We start from the raw sequence: 22,384 nt of genomic DNA on the forward strand, positions 1-22,384 counted from the left end.
TAAAATTTCTTATACCTGTAAGGTGTGAAGGTTCTTCTTTAGGTAGAGCAGGAGGTATTTTTTCTTTGTGGACAGCTTTCTTTCGTACTTCAGGAACTTAAAAATATTGGTTTATTTTAGAAATTTGCATTATGAAATAAGTAATACAGTTTTGTAAAAAAAAAAAAATCTACTAAAACAATAGGAAAAATATGTGGTATTGAGATATGAATAAAACTTAACAATTTCACTTTCTGGAGTCTAACCACTTTCTAACTTCTAGTATTTATGGTTCTGAATATGCTCTTCTCTGAAAAGATGTAGGGGTTTTTTATGTTTGGGTTTTTGCTTGTCTTTCCTGGTTTTGTTTGTTAGTTGGTAGGATGTTTTTGTCTGCATGTGTATGTGTGTATTTAAGGAGTTTTGGCTCTAAAAAGAGTTTTCTTTTTTGAAATTTAAAAATTACCCATAAAAGCAAGGCAAAAATCCAGTTCAAATAACGATTTTTTAGGCTTCCATCATGTATAGAGCTCTTCAATTCTGGAATCATGTAACAAAATTATGTTTCTATTAAAAATTTTGTGGCTTTTTATTTTGTCCTGATTTAAAGTTGTACCTTAATCTTGACTTTCTTTAAGCCCTTGATATGACTACAAAGAGTCCTTTTGCAAATAAGCTTCTCTCACAGCCTTTTAGATTTTTTCCAATATATTGTCAGAGAAAGTATTTTGAGAAGTAGAACATGAGACATGAAGTCAAAAAGATATAAGACTAATCCCTGACTTTCTTGCCTACTAAATTTCTGTGTCTAATTTAGTCTTCCTAAATTTTAAATTGTTGATGCAGAATGTATAAATCTGTTTAAGCAATTACTCATAGGAAAAAAACCCAACAACTCTAAAGTGTCTCTAGCAGCTGGTTGTGTTGTTTAAGGAAAACAAGCAAGCTGGGTTTCTCACTTGGTATCTGACTTTCATAAGAGGTTAGAGAGGGTTAATTTGGAGGTAATGTACCTTTAGCTGGAGGAGCTTCTTCTGTAGGTACAGCAGCAGGTATTTTCTTAAGTGCGACAGTTTTCTTTGTCACTGCAGATACTTCAAAGATATTAATTTTTTTAAAGAACATTACAATACACAAAGCGTAAGTAGCAAAGAAGCAATGACAGACACATAGCTTCTAAGGAAACATTAGAATGAAAACATTAAATAACAGATTAGCACACAGGTGGAATGATGAAGATGAACAATTTGTAGGAATGCGTTGGTTTACAGATTACTTGAAGAGTTGGTTTACCTTTAGCTGCTGGAGCTTCTGGTTCACTAGGAGTAATAAAAGGCATCTTTTCTTCTGTTGGAACTTCTTCATAACCTTCAGGTTCTTTAAAGATATTAGTTTATTTTACATATTTTAATATTAGTTACAAGACAGGAGTAGAAAGACAAAATAAAAACATGCAGAAATGCATATGGACATAGAGCTGTTTGAGCAGAAGTTATTTAAATATCTTTCAGCCTGATCATTGACTTACTACTGCTAAAAATTACCATTTCCAATTAGTAAAATATATGTTTACAGAAGTATTTAATTTTATTTTCTAGTTTCTTAGTTCTGTGTATTAGATAGAATTTGTAACTGAATTTTTTAATGTCTTCATTTGGAGTTGACTATCTCCATTGCAACTCAAAAATTAGGTGTTGCTCAGGATGGTTCTTAAACCACTGTCTACTTAAGTTCATTTCTTTGCTTCAGTGTGACTCAAGTGCTTCCTGAATCAGAAACTTAATCTCTCTTATTTATGTATCTTTTCCTCATTATTAAAGGAAAAAAGTATAGCATTTTTAAAATGCTAAATTCCATTTTTACATTTAGTGTAAGGTTTTAAATTTAAAGATTTTAAAATGCTGAATTTTATCTAAATCTGTGGACATAGATGGTCTGAAAGATATGGATATAAGCTTCTTTTAAATAGCTTTAAAAATGAATTAAAATTAGTTCATATTTTACAGAATAATATAGAGCATGACTTGATATATTCTCTTCAATTTCCTATTTGGTAGATGAGTAATTGATGTACCTTCATAAAAAGGAGGCTCCTCTTCTCTAGGGATAATGGTGGGTACTTTCTCTTCAAGGACAGCTCTCTTACGAAACTCAGGAACTTCAAAGATATTAGCTTTTTTTAGTAACTTCAAAGTAATTTTCAACTTTTAATATCCCAAACAGAAATAAACCCAGAAAACTAAGCCATTTTGAGGTCTTGGAAACTTTTCAAGAATTAAGTATGATACAGTTCTAGAACTGCCATCCTGGAACAATGACCTATATGAAGAAATCTATGATTTCAGCTCTCAAAGAGTGAGACATTTGCTTTCCTTACTGCATTGTCATGCTCTTCCTTCTGGCTGGTGTAACAGCTTTGATAGCTTTAACTTACTGGCTCTTGCCCTATTGCTTCTTAACCAATATCATGACCTGTGTATTGGGATCAAAACCCCAGTTTAAACTAAATTCACAACTATATTATAAACAGAAAAGCACTGAAGCTTTACATACTGGTGTTGTAAGGAGCAATACTTCCTCAGCGTGTTTTCATTCATAATTCAGTGATTTACTGTCTAGCACATATTTGAAATGTTTGCCCCAGAGTTTGGGATTTATCACTGAGATTTCAATCTCCACTTAGAGACTGCACTGGTGTAAAGAACATGACAAGTTTTAGTGATGTTAGCTGGGAAAAAATGGCACAAATATTTCCTTTCCATATAATCTCATATCAAAGTCTCCTTTACCTTTCTTTGGTGGAACTTCTATTTCAGGTGTACGTGTAGGTTTCTTTTCTTCAGGGACAGGTCTTTTGAAATCATCTGGCCCTTTAAGATATAATTTACTTTTAGGGCTTTCAAAGCTACTTGAAAGAAGTTAGAAAGAAGAAGAGCAAGTCTAACAAGGAAGAATCTTGAAACATCAAAGTATTAAATCCTTCCTGAAAGAACATTTATGTTAGTTTTGAAGATTAGACAGAAGAATAACATATTACAAAATACATTCTTGAAAGATTCCCTTCCAGAAAAAATAAAGATATTATTTCTTTCTGGACTTTTTTACATGTGCAAGTTAATGACAGAACACACATTTTTTAAGCGACTCTAACATGTTTTCAACAAATGACTTGAAACCAACAGGCAAAAAACACTCAATGACAAACAAATGAAAAAAGACCCACCGTGGGGACATAAAACATGCACGTGTTTCTCAACAAATAATGAGGACAAAAGACTGAAATTAGAGTTCATGTTTCACAAGGACAATGAAGAGGAAGTATACCTTTAGCTGGCGGAGGTGCTTCCTTTTTAGGAACAGCAGGTGGTACTTTCTCTTTTGGAACAGGTTTCTTCGGCACTGCTGGCACTTTAAAGACATTGGTAGTTTTTTTAAGAACATTTGCAATATGAGTATTATGTAAGAATAGAAGTTCAACAAAAAGCAAACAATGCAAAGAGTCAGAAAACTTAGCAAAACACAAAAATATTTCTCAAATACATAAATACATGTTATATAAAAGAGGCCACCTATCTGTTTTGCTTGGATTAATGCAGCTAGTTTCAATATTCAGTGAAAGAAAAACACTGCTGGTGTTGCATAAATTTTGAATAAGGGATAAGCCTTAACAATTAGGTTTCATGTACTATCAGCTCTAATTAATGGCAGCTGGGAATACGGTAAGGTTGCAATTTCCTATCAAATAACTCCAAGCTTTTCTGTAAAAACAAACAAGCAGACTGATCCACCTTTTCCCTCTGATTTCATTCTGACAATTCATATGAGAAATAACAATAGAAGTTAGCACAAAATGAATTCCTGGCAAATTTAGAGCTATGAACAGAAAATTACAGAGCTCTGGACTAGTGCAGTAACTTCTCTAGCACTCGCTGACAATTGCTATTCATGACACTTATGTTTCATAAAGCCTGATACAGAGAATACCTATTAAGATAGCACACACTTCAGCACACTGTTAGGTTAAAAAAAGTTCTAAGTTTTTAGGTAGAGTTTTAACCATTAGCTTTAAAATATCATTGTGATGGCAAAAAATAAATTAAGGTACTAACTTCATTCCCTTTGACTCCAGGAAGTAATTTGTTTGATTTTTGTTTTGTTAAAGAATTTTTTTTTAATAATCTGTCTTTAACAGTACTGTGAAAGAAAGCTAAGAGTCTAGCAGTAGGTAAAGTACTGGATTTGAGGATTCAGAGACTCATGCAGAAGGCTGTGTTTTCAAATTTATCTGATGGATGATGTACCTTTAGCTGGTGGAGCTTCTCTTTTAAGAGCAGGTACTTTTTCTTCTGGCAGAGGTCTTTTGGGCAACTCAGGCACTTTAAAAATATGTCATTATGGATTATAAGTTATTTATGAAGAAACAGACATAAAGACAGCAAGCAGAGCAATCACTCATTTGTAGAGGAGCCATCTCATAATTCATGCAGAAAAAAGGGAGCAGTCATCTCAGAATTCTTGAGTAATTAAATAAGATTTCATCTTTTGTACATCTATTTGGTACATTGTAGATGCACTTTCTGTTTGGTGTGAGGGATCCTATCATCATAAATTAAATTATGGGAAAGAAGATTCTACATGAGTCTTAATATCTTTATAACTCAAAGGAGCCGAACTGGACAAAAGAATTAAATTTTAATGCATAAAAAATATTTCAGGTTGAAACTGAATGACATCAGAAGATTAACATTTTCTCTGCTTGGGCTATATATCTGCTAGTTTGCTCTTGGGCAGTCAGATAGGGACCCCTCCCATTTTACAGAGAAGGGAATTCCTTAGGAAGCACTAGGATAGAGACAAACTTTGAATGGATTTATCATTACCAGCAACAGACACACATAGGACTACAAACAAGGCAAAATAGAAATAAACACCCATAGGAAGCTTAAGCAGCAACTGAAAACTCACCACAATATAAGAACAAAGAAGTCATGACTTGATTTACCTATAGCTGGTTTGGTCTCATAAGCCTCCTCATATACCTCCTCATATTTCTCATAGATCTCTTCCTTCTCCTTAAACTCATACTGTTCATAGACATCTTTCTCCTCAGCCTCCACTTCATATTCCTGTTCCAGAATTTCCTTATATCCCTCAGGTTCTTCAGGTTCCTCGTACGCCTCAATTTCTTCAGCTTCCTGGATCTTCTCAAACTCTTCAATGCTTTCATATGTCTCATACTTCTCATATTCTTCATAGGCATACTCATACTTCTCCACCACAGGTGTAGGAGCAGGGACTTTTTCTTTCCGTACAAGTTTCTTGGGTGCTTCGGGCACTTTAGAAACAGTATTGTTGTTACTACCTGACAATTATTTTTTTTTTTTTTACAGTTAGCCAAGATAATTGACAAAAAACAGAGAATATGCATGACAACCTCAAGCATAAGTTACATTAAATTAGAAAAGATATATATATTATAAAAGATTTTAGAATGAAGAGGAAAAAAATCTTTGGGAAAAATAAGAGGAAATATACCTGTACCTTTGGTTGGTGTCGGTTCTTTGGGTTTGGGCACAACAGCTTGCACTTTCTCTTCTGCCACAGCTCTTTTACGCACCTCCATGACTTAAAAGATACAGATTTGGTTTAGGAATTTAAACACAACAAATCACCTTAGAGCAATGTAAGTAGAAAAGCACAAGAAACAGAGCTTTATGGTTCAACAACACAAACATTGAAAATTTAAGAGTTTAAACATAAATACAAACAAAGATCTTGTACAACAGAGACAAAAGCTAGAAAGAAGAAGGTCAAGGGTATCCCTAGCATAAATATTAATTATAAGGAGGACATATACCTTTTGCAGCTGGAACCTCCACTTTTTCAGCGGGAGCAACCAGCACCTTCTCTTCAGGAGCAACCTTCTTAGGCACCTTGGGTTCTTTAAAGATAAAACCTAACTTCAGTGTACTTTTGCACAATATTTAAATGGACAGAAATCCAGAAGTTTATGAACAACAGAGCAGAAATGTACAAACAAACAAATACTATAGTGACAAATACAATACAGGACAGAAATACTAAAGTGTCCCTTGCTAAACTCAACTCTTGGATCAAGAATATTATCAGCTAACCATAACAGCATTTACAATCTGCAGTACCTTTGGCTGATGGAGCTGGCACCTTTTTAGGAACAGGTTCTTTCACTTCAGGAATGGGTTTCTTAGGCATCTCAGGCACTTTAAAGACATTTTATTTTAAGAATGTCATCCACCAATAGTATGAGAAAGAGAACAGAAAACATGTACAAAGAGACATAATAAGCACTGATCTGAAGAATATATTTTTAAAAGACGAAACATAAATTTCAACAAAAGACATTTTACACCCATGGGCAGACTTTTTGAGCAACTCAAATAGTTTTAGAGCTTGTTTTGTTCTAGGAATTTGACTCTGAGATATCAATACAGAAATGCAGCAGGTACACAAAGCTAACATAAATAACAAACAAACTAAACAGAGACACTGAATAGCAACACATTGTTAACTTATGCACCTTTTGCTGGAGGAAGCTCCAGTTTCTCAGGTGGAGGCACAGGCGTTTTTTCCTTTGGAACAGGTTTCTTAGGAATCTCTGGTTCTTTAAAGATATTATTTTGCAAACGTGTTAAAATTGCTTTTGGAACAGTAAAAGTGTGAACATGGAAACAAGACAAAAACTTAGAACAAGACCACAAACTCCCCCCAAAACATATATAAGAGTTACATAAAACTTAGAAGAAGAAATAGAGATGAATTTTGATGAACACAAAAGATGGCATGAGTGATTTGCAAGAAAAGATCATGTACCTTTTTCTGGTACAATTTCTTCTGGAATAAATTCCTCGTCTTCTTCCTCAGGAACAAAAATGGGAACCTTTTCTTCAGACACAACCTTCTTTGCAACCTCAGGCACTTTGAAGATATTGTTTAAAGAACTTTACTTTCACAACATCACAAAGAAAAATCCATAATATAAAACACAAAGACACCAACTTTAAAGTAACAGTAGAAATAGAAATAAAAATAGGGGAAACTTCTGGGTATTTTTTTACTCCCTGAAAACAGTTATATGTAATTGGGTTACAAGGATTATATGAGGACTAGCACTTTTTCCCAATTTTTAATTCCACAGTGTCATGGCAAACAGAAAATATTAGCAAGATATGCTACAAACCAGAGTCGAAGAAGATTATTAGCATTAAGGTTTTTTACATAAAAACCTTCCAGTGTCTGCTTTTCTTTTCTTTTTTCTTTTTTCTTTTTTTTTTTCTTTAAAAAACTCAGTTTTTTTAAAAAAACTCAGCTTTTTTTTATTTAAAAAACTCAACTGAGATAGAATCTGGTTGGCATCCAACAGTGGCCTTTGCAATAGTGTACCTCCATTTCAAATTTCACATTTAGGGTATAGGATCTGGTTATTAGTATGATCAGTTGTAAATTGATCATACTAATAACCTGATCCTATACCTATTTTTGTATAAGTTTAGCTGAAACCCTAGAGAATCTATTCTCAAGTTACATGTAAGAGTGATCTCCCTAAATTGAAGAATTTCCAGGTAAAGGGCCATAAAATTTAATTTCAGCTATTTTGCATAAAGAAAATTTAAATTACTTTAAAAATTATTTCTGGATGATAGTATCACAAGGAATTATTTCATTCACAGTAATCACCTAAAGTGGAATAAAGCCAGCCTGATTCTCAGCTGGCTGCAGTCAATAACAGAACAGACAGGCCCTGTCTGAGCCCTAGCACTGCTCGCTGCAGGGAAACAGCAGGACCTGGATTCACATGAGTATAAACTGAATGCTAAAATTAGCTTCCACTGAAACAAGAAAATAAGAGGGAGAGGAGCTATCTGCATACATCACAATGTGATATACCTTTAGCTGGTGGAATTTTCTTTACTTTAGGAACGGCAACAGTTATTTTTTCTTCTGGGACAGCTCTCTTGCGCACCTCTGGCACTTCAAAGATATAGTTTTGATAAGAAATTAGTAATTGCTTTTAGAGCATCAAAAGTACTAAAACTACAGAACAAAGCCACAAAGACCAGAAAGAAGAAGAAGAAGACTCCTCTCAAAAGGTTAATTGAGGTTTATACCAAGCTTAAAACAATCACTGAAGATGAAGATCTATTAATGAATTGAACAAAGCTCTCATAATCTTCAAGAATCAGTGCTGTACCTCTTGCTGGCATCTCTGGAACCTTTTCCTCTTCTTCTTCAGGAACAAAAATAGGTACCTCTTCACTGGGACGTCTTGGTATTTCTGGCACTTTTAAAGATAGTTTTTAATTGTAGAAAACTTAGACACAACTTACACAGAAGCTAAAGCAAGTACATTTGTCACACACTGCTACGACACTGCAGTTAAATTCTAACAACAAATACACAAAACCAAGAACAAGCATTATCCACATGTTCAGCTATAGGAAGCGATACCTTTGGCTGGTGGAGGTTCTGGCTTTTTATGTACAGGGACAGGTACTGCCTTTTCTGGAACCTTCTTGGGCACTTCAGGCACTTTAAAGACATTTTTGTTTAGGGGATTAATTTTCAATGTAATATAAAACCTAGTAAAAAGATAACTGCACATCTGATATTAAGATAACTACACAAATATGGCAAAATCTAGTAGTGTGATGAAAGTTAACATTGATTTTATGCACAGATTTATGCACAGATGTAAACTTACAAACATACAGGGACAACAGAGCTACAAACTGGTGTGGTAAAGCTAAGGGGGAAGTCTGGCTGTTTAGGTAAATTTTTTATCTTTTGGACCATCTGTTTTTGAAGCAACAAGCCCTTTAAAAGATTTAGATCTGTAAGATCCAAAAGACAGAGACGATACAAAACACAAAGACATTTTCAAAGCGAAGAGTAAGGATGGACCCCATGATTGACAGACACAGACACAACAGTGTCAAACAGCTCAGGGAGTGGTTCAAACACATTAGGCTGAAGAATGGGATTGTAACTGCCAGTAACAATCTTCTTATAAAGATGAAGAAACAAAAACAGAACCACACAGTTGAACCAGAAAATGGCGTACCTTTGGCTGGTGGAGGTTCTTCCACTTTTTTAGGCACTGGGACATGTACCTTCTCTTCTGGCACAAGTTTCTTTGGTACTTCGGGCACTTGAAAAAATATTATTGTAGCTTAAGAATTTCATTTTTGAGCCATAAGGTAAAGAACATTGATATGAATCAATAAAGTTGGGTGACAAAGAAGAACTGTCAAGAATAGAAAACTCTTCACTCTACATTACGTACAAAAAAAAAAGACTGACTTTTAAATTATTTTTTTGTATAAAGCATTCAGTCAAGAGCTATATCAAGTCATATACCTTTGGCTGGTGGAACCTCCTTCTTTTTTGGTACAGGAACAGGAAACTTCTCTTCTGGCACAGGTTTCTTTGGCACTTCTGGAACTTAGTAAGATATTATAAAATATTGAGCTTGGCATGAAAATCTAAGACAACATGACATACAAACCAGTCACACTAAAACAATTAAACACAAACAAAAAGAACCACAGTCATTAAGAGTAACAATTCTTTTTCTATCCTAGTTTTGAACACAAGTGAGAAGATAAAGTAATGCTAGAAGATCTTTCTGATCACAGACAATGACAAGTGTATATACCTTTAGCTGGGGGAGCTTCCTTCTTCGGCACTTGGACTTTCTTTTCAGGTACAGGTTTCTTTGGCACCTCGGGCACTTCAAAAACATGATTTTGGTTAAAAAAGTAAACCATAAGCTACTCAAAACAGAAATGAAACAAAAAAGACAGCAACACAAATATTTCATATGAAGAACCCTCTCCAAAAAGAACAGAAAAAAGTAATAAGCAATTAAGGCATCTGAAAAATAATTACATATTCAGAGGATGTCTTCTAATGTAAAGAGATTATATATACCTTTAGCTGGAGGAGGTTCTTTTTTCTTCAGAATAGGTATTTTTTCCTCTGGAACAGGCTTCTTGGGAACCTCAGGCACTTGAAAGATACCATTAAAGTTTTAGGTATTTACTTCCATAACAACAAGAACATAAAGTGCAAACAAACATCACAAATAACAAATACATATTCATGCAAACAAACATCACATACTCCAAAAAAACAGCTATGATTTAAAAGGGTTTTATCACTAAGACAAAATAAAATAACAAACACCTCATATTAGCTGCTTTTATGTCCATTCTCCCTGCTTAGCCATGGAGGCCATCAATGAAGATATTTTCAACTTCAAGGGCTTTTTTGAAAGAAGATTTTCTTTTTTCAGAAGGTTAAGTCAGAGAGATTCAGTCACTTTTTCTAACCAGCTATTAAAAACATGTTCCCTATGGTTGTCAGGCATGTAATAGGTTGCATCTGATCATATTCTTTTATATACATTAAATATAAATTGATGACTGCATCTTCTTCCTGAAAAATTTCCAAGAGCTTTCTAAATGCAAAAAACCCAAGCACATCTAGTTTATCAACTGACTTACTTCAAGCACAGCACTGTCCATTATAAGTACCCAGCAGTTTATACCACAATTTGTTGGGTAAATGAAATGCTTTTTAAAAATTCCCTTTACTCTTCTGAAATCAACAGACTTTTCCTTTAACTGCAGTGAGGCAAAGGTTTCAACTAAAATGTATCTAAACATTTGTTTGTACTCCAAACCCCAGAAATGTTCATATAAATTTTACAATGACAGGAGAATAATTCCACTGGCTCTGAGCATACTGAAGAAAGTTTGGAGCACATGTGAATTAAACTTAGCTAATATGGGAGATTAAATGGAAATTTCAGCCCACACTAATCTTTCCTGTTCAGGATTAACCTGGGTTTTGCAGTGTACAGCCTCATCTTTTCTCATGTTCATGACAAAATTTCTAATGTAAACAATGTTAGATATAATTTTGATATTTATTAATTAGTCAAATGAAATTCTGAACTTCTTTGATGGAAAATAACACTATGGAATGATTTGGATCAGGACTGGAAATTATATTCTTTGATGATCATATAATTTAGGAAAATCGGATATACATTACCTGTATCTTTATATTATGATGCAGAATATATTATATGCAGATCTTTATTACCAAGATCTGGGCATGACCTAGTTCTCCTAAGTAGTGAATACTATGCTCATCCTATCTTAACAATGTAGAAAATTTATACCCATACCATAAAAATTAGTGCTAAGGAAAACACCTGAAACTAGATTATTTAAATATGGATATTTTTCTTTTTCATGGAAGTATAGTATTCTCTTCAAGATGGAAATAGACATCAACCATAGGGCTTTCTAAGATTCTGAAAAAAATCAGTGTGAATTGTGTTCCTACATCACTTGTTTTCAAGTATCCTCGCTGTTTTCTAGATAAATATATTTTTTGTCTATGATTGCAGAATTTACATAAGTATTCTTAAATATTTCAAGCACAGTCTGATAGAAAAATTGGACCCCAGATGAGAATGAAATTCAGCTTGGTTAAATTTTCATAGTGGTTTATACAGAGATCATATGAAAGAGGAATGAACATGAACATGAAAATTTTAATTTATGGAGTTAGTAGTAAAGAGTAGATATACAGCCATCACATGTTTTCTGCACTATATAATAATCAATAAACATCTCTAAAAATGCACACTGTAAAGCACACTGCAACACTGTAAAACAAAAGTTTGGTACTTTCATAGAATGAAAAGATACTACTTTTCCTCACAGAAACCCTAAAGTTAAAGTATACCTCTAGTTGGTGGGGGAGCCTTCTCTTCATACTGAGGAACCTGTGGCTCTTCCTCCTCATATTCAGCAACTTCCTCTCCATAATAAGCAGCTTCTTCTTCATAGTGGATGACTTCCTCTTCATACTGAGGAACTTCTTCCTCCTCATACTGAGGAGCTTCCTCCTCTTCATACTGAGGAGCTTCCTCCTCATAGTGACTAACTTCTTCGTAATGCCGAACTTCCTCCTTGTAACGGATCACCTCCCTCTCATATCTGGTGGTGTCTTCCTCCTCGTACCTTGGAACCTCCTCCTCCTCTTCATACTGAGGAACTTCAACGTACGCTTTTTCTTTTCGGACAACTGTCTTGCGTACTTCAGGCACTTAAAAAGATACCAATTAAAAGAACCTTAAAATTTAGCACATAGATCTTATAATAAGGATCACAAGGCATTGTCAACTAGGAATTAAACAAAGGAGGAACATTCCACAGAAAACAAATCAGTACTCACTGTACACGGAACATACAAGACACAAAAAACATTTACACCATATTTGAATACTCTATCCAGTATACCTTTGGCTGGTGGTCTTGCCATTTTTTTAGGAGGATAAATTGGTACTCTTTCTTCAATGATAGCCCTCTCTGGTACATCAGGCACTTGAAAGATATAGTACAATTACATTTAAGAATTTTTATATGTAAATTATTTAAAAGCAAAAGAATTCTTGGTAAGAAACAGAAAAAAGATATCTTACAAACACACAGCTGACATGTAAAAAACAAGTGTGCTTATTGTCACTGGACATGTATCTAGAGAAGTCATTAGGCTTCTTTTCAATTAAGAAACAACAGTCTTTTCAAGATACCAGTATAAGCAGCTGATATGATTCCTGCTTCATCCACTGCTGCCAACAGTGAAGCTAAGCTTGCTGATGGGCAGAATTCAAAATCCAAAGCCATCCAATTACAAAATCAATAAACCTCATTGTTCTCTGTAGCAGCTTCTCTCCAGAGCAGTGACACTTTGCACTACCTCGGGAAGAGATCAAGAGTCGTCATTCACTGACCACAAAAGATTTGTGTAGAAAACTCTAGATGAAGGTGAAGGAACACATGGAGAAAACCTTTGAGAGTAACAATAGATAAGGGCTCTGGGCTAATTAAAAGCAAGAGAATGACTTGCTCAGTGAGGAAGGTGTTTTTCCTCTTCTGTCAATTACTTTATGAAGTGCCTTGTTTGTTCTGACATGGCAAGGAGCCATTCCTTGTAAAAGCAGGAGCATCTCCAAAAGATTAAGATGTGGATATGTTCAATTTTTCAGACTTATTCAGGAAAGAATACTATGTTTAAGCACCATATTCCCTTTTACAGAAGTGTGTGGGTCTTGTCTTTCTGAGGCAGGTGTCTTGGAAAATTTTTGACCAATATAATTGGAAACTGCACAGAAAGTCACCTTGCCATTTTAAGATCTGGCAGACTTGCCAAGTCGGAGAATAACTGGCATTTTCTTAACAGATTTGAGATTTTTTTTTTTTTGACCTTCAGAGATGGAATCCATTCTGTTGCTGACAGATTTGAAGAAACTTTATTCATGACAAGATACAGAGAGCATAGATGAGTGGCTGTCACATGTCTTGATGCTTGGTGTTATTTTTGGGGTAATGTGAAGATTCATTAGCTCTCTAAGTATTTTCTGGCATAGTCCTCCTTGATATTTAATTATAAATGCCAGGTGCATCTACACTTGAAATCTTCAACAGAAACTGCTTGGAACTGATACTTTGGTGGATTTGGAAACAAAAACTGCATTATGCATGAGTACCTTTTTCAGAAAGCTCAGGTTCCTTTGGATTCTTTTTTTTTTCCCAGCTAAAACACCAAAGTTTGGTACCCTACTGAAGAACTGTTGCCTTTATGTCTTTCTACTTTGACCCTTTTCTTTCCAGACCAGATGGCATATTACACCTGCCTTACAGAGAATCAAAGGTCATCTTTCATCATACTCTTAGTACTCATAGTATGCTTGTCTCCCCAACTTTGGAAACTAAATAGATAATTTAACTTCACGCTGATTTGTCTGTATTAATCTTTTATGATATGAATATGCTAATGCCATTTATCAACAGTATCAGATTTGAAAGTAGTGAGTGTGAGGCATCTTGTGGGTAATTTTTCACAAATCAATTGATAGTCTGCAAAAGTAAAAGACCAATAAATTTTCCTTAAAGGCTATGGACTGTTGAGCAGGCAGATCCATTACACTGGATTGTGTTAAGTGTCTCAGCCATGCAGGCAGCAGTAGAGCTAATGATTTTTTCCTTAACCTTCGGATTTAGGCGAGGAGTTGATTTTACAGAACAGAAAAGGACTGTCTGTCTTTTCAGAATAATAAAGCATGTTAATTTAAATGAAAGCAAAGACTGTCTCTCGTTTTCCCTCAAAGGTCAGACAGGTGGCAAGATTTTAAAAGGAGGACCTAATGAAATTATTTGGCTTCCACAATGTGAACAGCAGTAAGCTAAAGGAAAGAATTAAAGGAGAGACAGTATTTTATTGCCAGAATGAAATACTGTCCTGCACCATTCTACAAGCTTCCCTTTCGTGATAAACTGGCAGTAGCAAAGAACATAAAATTTTGTTTTATTCTTGCTGGTTTTTTTTACTAGCTGACAAGATGTAACTTTGGATACAGAATCTTTTTAGTCCTCATACCTGTGTATGAAATCTCCTTTTCTGTGTGGAGAGAAACGGATACTTCCTCTGACATAGCCCAATGTTCTTCTTCTGTTGGTACTTCAAAGACAGAGTCTAACATTAACTTTTTTTTTTTTTTTCTGGTGTAATACCATGTACAATAATAAATATCCCATTTGGAGTTTCTTAGAAAAATAACTATTGTTTCCTGACACCACCCACACCCAGACTAATTGGGAAAAATGTCTCTAGTATTTCTCAAAGACTTTGTAAAAGTTCCTCTGGGACTACGGTGGATCATAGTTGTGGACTTGGTAGTGTAAGGTTAATGGTTGGACTCAATGACCTTAATGTCTTGTCCAACTTAAATGATTCTATAATTCTAAATTTGAACCTCAGGAGACATGCCAGAGCAATAGGCCTGAAGCTCTGGTAGTCTTAAATGAGCACAATCTCTTTGTAGATTAACCCATGGGCAGGACTACCTTCTGGTGGTGGAGACACTTTTCTCTTTTGAACAGCAATGGATACTCTTTCTTCTCTGGCAGTTTTCCTCTGTGCTTCTGAGACTTTAAAGATAGTAATTGTAAGAAAACTAGCTTCTAAAAGAAATCACACACATTCTGAAACTTGTATGAAAGAATTATAGACAAACAATTAGGAGCAAACAGCAAACTGTTTAAAAGAAAATATAATAAACACAACAATCACATGAGACATACAGATAATATATAGTAAAATAATAGATCTAATGTTAGAGTAATAGATATATAGACAAAACAAAATTGAGCAGAATATTCACATATTGGGAAGTAAGATGGAATGAAGAGGAAAGTAAGAGGTAAACACTTTGTCTCTAAACTCTTCAGAAACTCAATTAAAACACAGAACACCATACACTCAGGGTACATAACAAAATCAAAGACAAGAAAAGCACAGAAACAGAGAACATATTTGTAAGTTTGAAACACTTCATTGAATATTGAAACACTTCATTGAATATTATAAAGATTGATTTTTTTTTAAATTTTGTTTTTAATTTTTTTTCACTGAGTAAATGTCACTCAGCTTTGCAAGAATTTAAGCATATAGAGTGATCAATAAAATGAAATCCTAGTTAAAAAATGCAAAGAATGAAGGTGCATGGCTATTCGCTGTCATACTCAGCAGTATTTTGAAGGGGAAAAGATGAAGGTCCTTTTCATTTATAACCAAATCAGGAGAGACAGATTTTATTAACTATGCAGACTGTGAGTATGATGAACATGGATATCTGATATTTAAAAGCCATCTCTACTTCCAAAAGGACTTGTATACCTTTAGCTGCTGGAGCTGCCACTTTCTGTGAAATTGGAACAGGTACTTTGTCTTCTGGCACAGGCTTCTTGGGCACCACTAGCAGTTTGTAAAAGAAGTTTATTGTAATAGATGTTAAATTACTCAAAGTATACAAATATAAGCAGATGACAAAACACAAATCAGATACTTGATATTTATTAAAATAAAAAAAGAAAAAAAAGACAGCAAACACTGAACATTAGAGTCTGTGTTAGATAACTAGATATAAATACAAACCACTATTCTGAGACAAGACTTCTGTAGTGTAACTGAAAATTTATATACCTTTCTTTGGTGGAGCCACTTCTTTTTTAGCAACTGCAACTTTTTCTTCTGTGATAATTTTCCTGTGCACTTCAGTCACTTAAAAATAATGTGCAAGGATATTTAATTACAATATTTGAAATGCAGATATATGTTTCTTTTACTTATTCTGATTGTTTAAAAAAAGTGCTAAGTGAACTTCAACAGCTACAAAAATAAGACACTGCTGAAAAGCAGCCTTTACATTCACAGCACCAAAAGGAGTAGAGTCAAAAGAAAGGGGAGATCCTACAAAGGTTACAGATACTAACAAACAAAACTGTATTTAATTAAAATGCCTAACCACAAATACTGCAAGACCTAACTAAAAAATCTCCATGGTAATAATCTGTTTACCTTTGGTTGTTGGAGGTTCTTCAAATTCTGCCTCAAAAGTGGGCACCAATGCTTCCTCAGGTTCTTAAAAAAGATTATGTAACTTTAGAAAATTTGTTTGATTTCATCAACAGGTATAAGATAGAAGATGAAATAACATATAAATAACACACAATAACATATAAATCTCATCAAGACAGCACAGGTCACAGGTGTCATTGTAGACAAACAGACATAAAAACATGTTTAATGTTGAAGAAAGTCGATACCAGAAATATATGTTGTATCAACAATACAATCCCCAGCCAAGGCATATATGTTAAAAATGGAATGCAGCAAAAAAGCTTTTTTTTTTTTACAACAGGAACAAAACACATATACCTTTTGCTGGTGGAGCCACTATTTTTTTAGACACAGGAACAGGTACTTTTTCTTTAGGAACTGCTTTCTTATGAACTTCAGGAACTTTAGAAAAATGAGCAAGATGAGAAGAAAGATGAGAAAGAATATTAAAGTGTAATATTTGCAATTGCCTACCACACAATGTGTTTTACTGAGTTACCACAAACAAGAATTTTCAAGAGACAGCAATCATCACTGTGAGAAGACACCACCTATGTCAACATGTACAAGCAAGACATTAAGACAAACATAATCCCTTTGAAGACACATGAACTGATTGGGGAACTGGTTTATACCTTTAACTCCTGGAGCTTCCTTAGGAGCAGCTGGGACTTTTGGCTCAGGGACAACTCTCCTGTGCTTCTCAGGCACTTTAAAAGATTACAATACATAGTTTTACATAGAGGAGTAGTATCGCTATAGCACAAATACAAACAAAAATGCCAAAAATGGACATAAACATGTAGTGGCAACATAATGTTAAGAATGATGAAACAACTCATATGTTGTAGTGAAATGAACTTATACCTTTTTTAGGTGGGGCTTCCTCTCTTTTTGGAACAGTTACTGTCTCCTCTATGTAGTAAGACTCTTCTTCAGTCACTTTTTAAAAGAGTAAAATATAAAAACACTTAAGTTTAAGTATTTCACATATATTACTGCCTTCATGGCCCTGGTAAGCAACAAAATATTTGTAAGACAAAAATAAACAGTGTACTTTATTAACAGACTCTTCTGGGATGACAAAATCTACATTCGAGCCATCCTGCTTCCACTGAGGCCAATAGAAACACTCCAAGCAACTTAAATGGGACCAAGAGACTGAGCTCTCATCTTGTATTTGCGTGGAATTTGAAAATGCTCCATTCCTCTGTCCACTCATGCACTAATGTTGAAATTTGTCTATTTTGAGAAACCTTCTTTCCCAAATACTGAGAAAATTCCTTGGCTAAAGATGTCCCTTGAAAAATCTGTGGTGTCACTAGTCATAGAAACTGAGTCAGTCAGTTACTGCCCTTCACAATATTATGCGACCACCAATAAACTTACGGGTGCAAAAAATACAGTTATTTTACAGTGAAATTATCTGAGAAACCCGAGTGCATCATGGTATTCAGAAGAACATTTACTTTATCCAATCATCCTGGTGGTAGAGGAACTTCCAACAGAGGATTTTTGTAAACATAAAGAAGTCCTGACAGATCTCACTATCAAAGAGATACCTTATTATTTTCACTGCATTGAAACAGGATTAGCTACTCCACTTTTCAAAAGCAAGAAACAGAAGTTGTAGAAGTTAAAATTAAAATTTATAAGTTCCAAAACATATTTATAGAGTAGTAATTTTTTCCTTATGAGTAAAGCAGATATTAATCCAAACTGCCTATTTGGTACAGACCAAAAATTACTTTTTTGCTTTTTCCTAGTGCTCCTGAATTGTTGTCATACCTTCAGAAATCTCTTCTCTGTGGATGGAAATAGATACTTCCTCTCTTTCTTCTTCAGACCATTCTTCAACTGTTGGTTCTTTAAGGAAAAGTGTAGTTTTAGTATTTTTGGAGGATGGATAAATGGACAGAGGGAAGGACTGATGGATAAAGATGAAGACCAATTCTTAGAAGTTGTATATAGCAATGACAGATATGCATACAATCCAGAAAGTGCTGTGCACTGTATGCATCTATATGATTTATCTGTGTCCCAGGTTCCCTATTGTGTGCTGTTGTATCTAATACCATACACTGGTCAACTGTCAGTTCATTAGAATGCCTCTGCTACCCAAATTTCCCCATCACAACAACTGAAGTGGGGGAACAAGAGTCAAAGAATTAGAGATTTCTCCTTGATCCAATTGTATGAAAGTGAGGAAAGGAAAAAATGAAATGGATAGGTCAAGAACTGAAAGGAAATCCTGGCATGTACTCATCTACAAAGGTGACTGTATCAGGGAAAACCTCAGCTAGTTCTGGAGAAAAGGTTAATTTGCAAGACACAAGCAGAAATTAACACTGCATGTATCCATACGGATGTGTATTTGCAAGTCCATATTTTAGACAGACATGTTTCAAATTTTCTTCTAAAAATTAATTTATGGTTTTTAAAAGAAAGTGCAAATTTTCTTGACTGGGTAGTTATTAATAAAAACAGACAAAATGATGTTTTCAGTTATCTTGAAGCAGATATTATATGGAATTATACTAACTTAAAACAACTGATGTCAATCTTCCCTGAACACGAGAATGTGAGCTGAAAGCTGGTGAGAAGCTAACACTGCAGAGGGAAGCAGTATTTTATCTTCAGGGCTACAGAGAGCTTTGTAGTGAGTATGGCAAATGGATGGTTACAGCCCTAATTTGTGGAGTCTAAAATAAACAATACATCCATATTTGCTACTGCAAACCTATGAGGCCCTCATCTGAGGATTATTGTATTCAATAGTAGTGTTTCCATATCAGTGTGGTGGGATCCTGACATTCAAGACTGAAATTGTAAATGGCATTTTAAGAGGCTTTTAACTGCTGGCAGTTCAACACAAAACTTATACAAAATAACTATTAAAAAATATTTGGTGTATTTTGATCTTGATATTAGAATAGACTTGCAGACATAGCTTAAGTTTCTCACTATTGTCTGCTTATAGTGTACCTTCAGGTGATGGAATTTCCTCTGGAATGGCTACAGATATTCTTTCTTCTGTAATAAGTACTCTTTCTTCAAAAGTGGCTTTCTTCTGCACTTCAGGCACTTTGAAAGATAATGATATTAAATGTATGCTTTTCCAATTCCATTGTGAAAACATAGTTTTGAAATGCTAAATCTAGGTTTCCAAAGAAGAGTACTGAGTACATAAGATATAATAGAGATTCAATATTTAGAAAGAATACCACGTAAGTATTGCACACGAGATACAACAATGTACTGTAATGATTCATTGTGTAAATCAGAACAGCAGAACTCACAGGAGAAGCACAAATCAATGACTAATAACAGCACAGAACTTATAGACAGAAGCTGAGAAATAGCATATTCTTGCATTCTACTGGAAAGCATACCTTTAGCTGGAGGAGCCTCAATTTTTTTAGGAACAGCAGGAGATACTTTTTCTTTAGGGACAGGTTTCTTAGGAACTGCAGGCACTTAAAAAAAGTATTTGTTTTAGAACATTTGAAGTAAAAACTGGCACAGGCATCACGCAAGAGAAATGTGTTGTTGAGAAAGATTACACATGATATGTTTTGCTTGACAAACATGACAGCTGACCAAATTGAGATAAATGCAATGTTCTAAAGATTACAATAAATGATATTAAGGTTAGCTGTATTATACCTTTTGCAGGGGGAGGTTCTACTTTAGGAACATATGGCATTTTTTCTTCTGGAGCTGGTTTTTTAGGTACTTCTGGCACTTCAAAGATATTAATTATAATATAATCAGCTTAAATTAGCAAGTTTTTAAAGAATAAATCTACAGCACACCTATACACAAAACTGACACAAAATATACATGTTAACATAGATGAAGTACCAGTATAACCAGATTAACTTAGCAATCAAACCCAAAATTTGACATAAACAAGATGCTTAAGATAATAAGAAAAGAACATTATTTTTTAAGGTGTACCTTTAGGTGTTGGAGCTTCCTCTCTTTTTGGAACAGCAACCTTTTTCTCTGGGGGAGCTTTCTTAGGAACCTCTGGCACTTAAAAAACCATAAAGTATAAGATAACTGAATTCTAACTTTCAAAGATTTATTGGAGTGTTATAGATTTCATTAATCCATTTGTAAGAATATCAAGACACACCACATAACACATTCATACACTTAACACAGAAAGATCTATGACAAGGGCAACATATGTTTGATTAAAAATAAAATCAAACCAGTTGCTGGAAGACTATCAAATATTTTAAGACTGATTTCTTAACTGAAGAATGAGATGCTCAAATATACTACCAGGTTTTGAAAAAATCTCATGGATGTACAGAGAATTATACATAAAATATAAATTCTAACACAAACATGCTTACAGACAGACTAACAGGAAAATAAAACTCAACAAGTAGTGCACACTCCATCAGTAAGTGTATCTTTGGCATGCAGATGTTCTCCTTTGGGAAAAGGAATATGTACTTTTTCTTCAGGCATAATTTTTCTAGGCCCTTCAAAAACTCTAAAGGTATTAAAATTCATCTAGGTAATCTTTCTAAAGCTTTTGAATGCCTTAGATGAGAACAGACATTCACACATAACACACAAAGATTACATATGCGTAAACACTCAAAGTTTATCATATGTATTGGGAACATAAGAGAAGTTAGGAAAAGGGGACAACAGCACAGAACTGGTTAAAGTCCACATTTGAAAGATGCTGTACCTTTTGCTGGGGGAGCCACCTCCTTTTTAGCAACAGCAACTTTCTTTTCTGGAACAGGTTTCTTAGGGGCTTCAGGCACTTTGGAAAACATTGTTAAAGTAAGAGATGCTTAGTTTTTGGAATACTAATCCAGATTTGAATAATCCAAGATTGTTTTACACAATGAAGACAGTGCTTGGACAAGGATCTGAGCACTGCAAGTGACACAATACTATGTTTAGCCTTTTGGACAAATGTGGACAGTACAGGAAAGACATTATGATACAGTATAAAACTCCTATGTTAAAATCACTGCACTAGCACCTTTCATTTTACTCTCTTGAAGTAAAAACACTCTACACTTGCCTGAAGAAGCAGCACAACTTAAACAGAAATAATAAGCATGAGATAGCTAAGAAAGAGAAGGACCTAAGCTGAGACAAAAGCTATAGAACAATTGAAAAACTGAAACTGCAACAGAGACAATGCAAAATCAAATAATGCATATGGAGATAGTGCAAAAACAAAGAGACATAGAGAGTAAATTCCTAAATATATGCAAGAAAACATGAAAAATCTGAAAGAAAGAAAGAAAATTTGTTTGGGCTTTGCTTCTTTCTTTTTTAACTAGAGCAGCAGAAATACCTTTAGCTGAAGGAGCTTCCATTTTAGGCACAGGAACAGGCTTTCTCTCTTCTGGAACACGCCTCTTTGGTATCTCAGGCACTTTAAAAGACAGGTGGTGATCATTTAGCAGACAGCTAAAATAATTGATAAACCACAGTTGGCTACTCTTAACATGGTGTATAAACAAACACTAAACGGCAAAACCTAATCTGTTTTATCAAACAAATACAACAAGCCCATCTCACAAAAAGCTATTAAAGGAATTATTTAAAGCAGTCATGAAGAAGAATAAGATAGAAATGCAATAAGGCTTGAAGCTTTGAGAGCAGAGCCATAGGGAAATTGAAAGATCTCAGTTCTGACATGCTATCCTTTGGTAAACAGTGTTACAGACAGATAATGTGAAAGTCCAGAAAAACAGAGCAGATGTTGATGCAAAGACTTATTCACCTTCAACATGAGAGATCTCCAGTTCTGTAGAAACAACTTCTTCCTCCTCCTCAACCTCTCTATGTGCTACAATAGGAATTTTAAAGACATTAAATATTGAGATAGGAAATACCAATGTCG

The 22,384-nt window shown here is 34.5% G+C and overlaps 1 protein-coding gene across 4 annotated transcripts in view; it reads right to left on the reverse strand.

Moving 5' to 3' along the window:
• TTN (titin) overlaps positions 1-22,384 on the reverse strand; it is a 236,211-nt gene that overhangs the window by 120,394 nt on the left and 93,433 nt on the right. Inside the window, exons 114-143 of one of the 4 annotated variants that reach the window (XM_041473527.1) lie at positions 22,265-22,330; positions 21,833-21,913; positions 21,209-21,286; positions 20,455-20,532; positions 19,887-19,970; positions 19,480-19,578; positions 18,283-18,360; positions 17,362-17,436; positions 17,130-17,204; positions 16,813-16,896; positions 16,453-16,515; positions 16,078-16,155; positions 15,772-15,849; positions 14,940-15,023; positions 14,473-14,553; positions 12,333-12,416; positions 11,776-12,138; positions 9,946-10,023; positions 9,671-9,745; positions 9,373-9,456; positions 9,077-9,163; positions 5,521-5,604; positions 4,982-5,314; positions 4,281-4,355; positions 3,304-3,387; positions 2,769-2,849; positions 2,054-2,137; positions 1,273-1,356; positions 993-1,073; positions 16-96 (exon numbers count right to left, since the gene is read on the reverse strand). The exons of 2 other annotated variants lie outside the window; for them this stretch is intronic. In XM_041473527.1, the coding sequence (XP_041329461.1) occupies positions 16-96; positions 993-1,073; positions 1,273-1,356; positions 2,054-2,137; positions 2,769-2,849; positions 3,304-3,387; positions 4,281-4,355; positions 4,982-5,314; positions 5,521-5,604; positions 9,077-9,163; positions 9,373-9,456; positions 9,671-9,745; positions 9,946-10,023; positions 11,776-12,138; positions 12,333-12,416; positions 14,473-14,553; positions 14,940-15,023; positions 15,772-15,849; positions 16,078-16,155; positions 16,453-16,515; positions 16,813-16,896; positions 17,130-17,204; positions 17,362-17,436; positions 18,283-18,360; positions 19,480-19,578; positions 19,887-19,970; positions 20,455-20,532; positions 21,209-21,286; positions 21,833-21,913; positions 22,265-22,330 (2,940 nt within the window). The remainder of the gene's footprint in view (positions 1-15; positions 97-992; positions 1,074-1,272; positions 1,357-2,053; positions 2,138-2,768; positions 2,850-3,303; positions 3,388-4,280; positions 4,356-4,981; positions 5,315-5,520; positions 5,605-9,076; positions 9,164-9,372; positions 9,457-9,670; positions 9,746-9,945; positions 10,024-11,775; positions 12,139-12,332; positions 12,417-14,472; positions 14,554-14,939; positions 15,024-15,771; positions 15,850-16,077; positions 16,156-16,452; positions 16,516-16,812; positions 16,897-17,129; positions 17,205-17,361; positions 17,437-18,282; positions 18,361-19,479; positions 19,579-19,886; positions 19,971-20,454; positions 20,533-21,208; positions 21,287-21,832; positions 21,914-22,264; positions 22,331-22,384) is intronic. One more of the 4 variants, XM_041473524.1, reaches the window with a different exon arrangement.

Source organism: Pyrgilauda ruficollis, unplaced genomic scaffold, assembly GCF_017590135.1.
Source record: "Pyrgilauda ruficollis isolate IOZ18807 unplaced genomic scaffold, ASM1759013v1 scaffold3, whole genome shotgun sequence".
Taxonomy (NCBI): domain Eukaryota; kingdom Metazoa; phylum Chordata; class Aves; order Passeriformes; family Passeridae; genus Pyrgilauda; species Pyrgilauda ruficollis.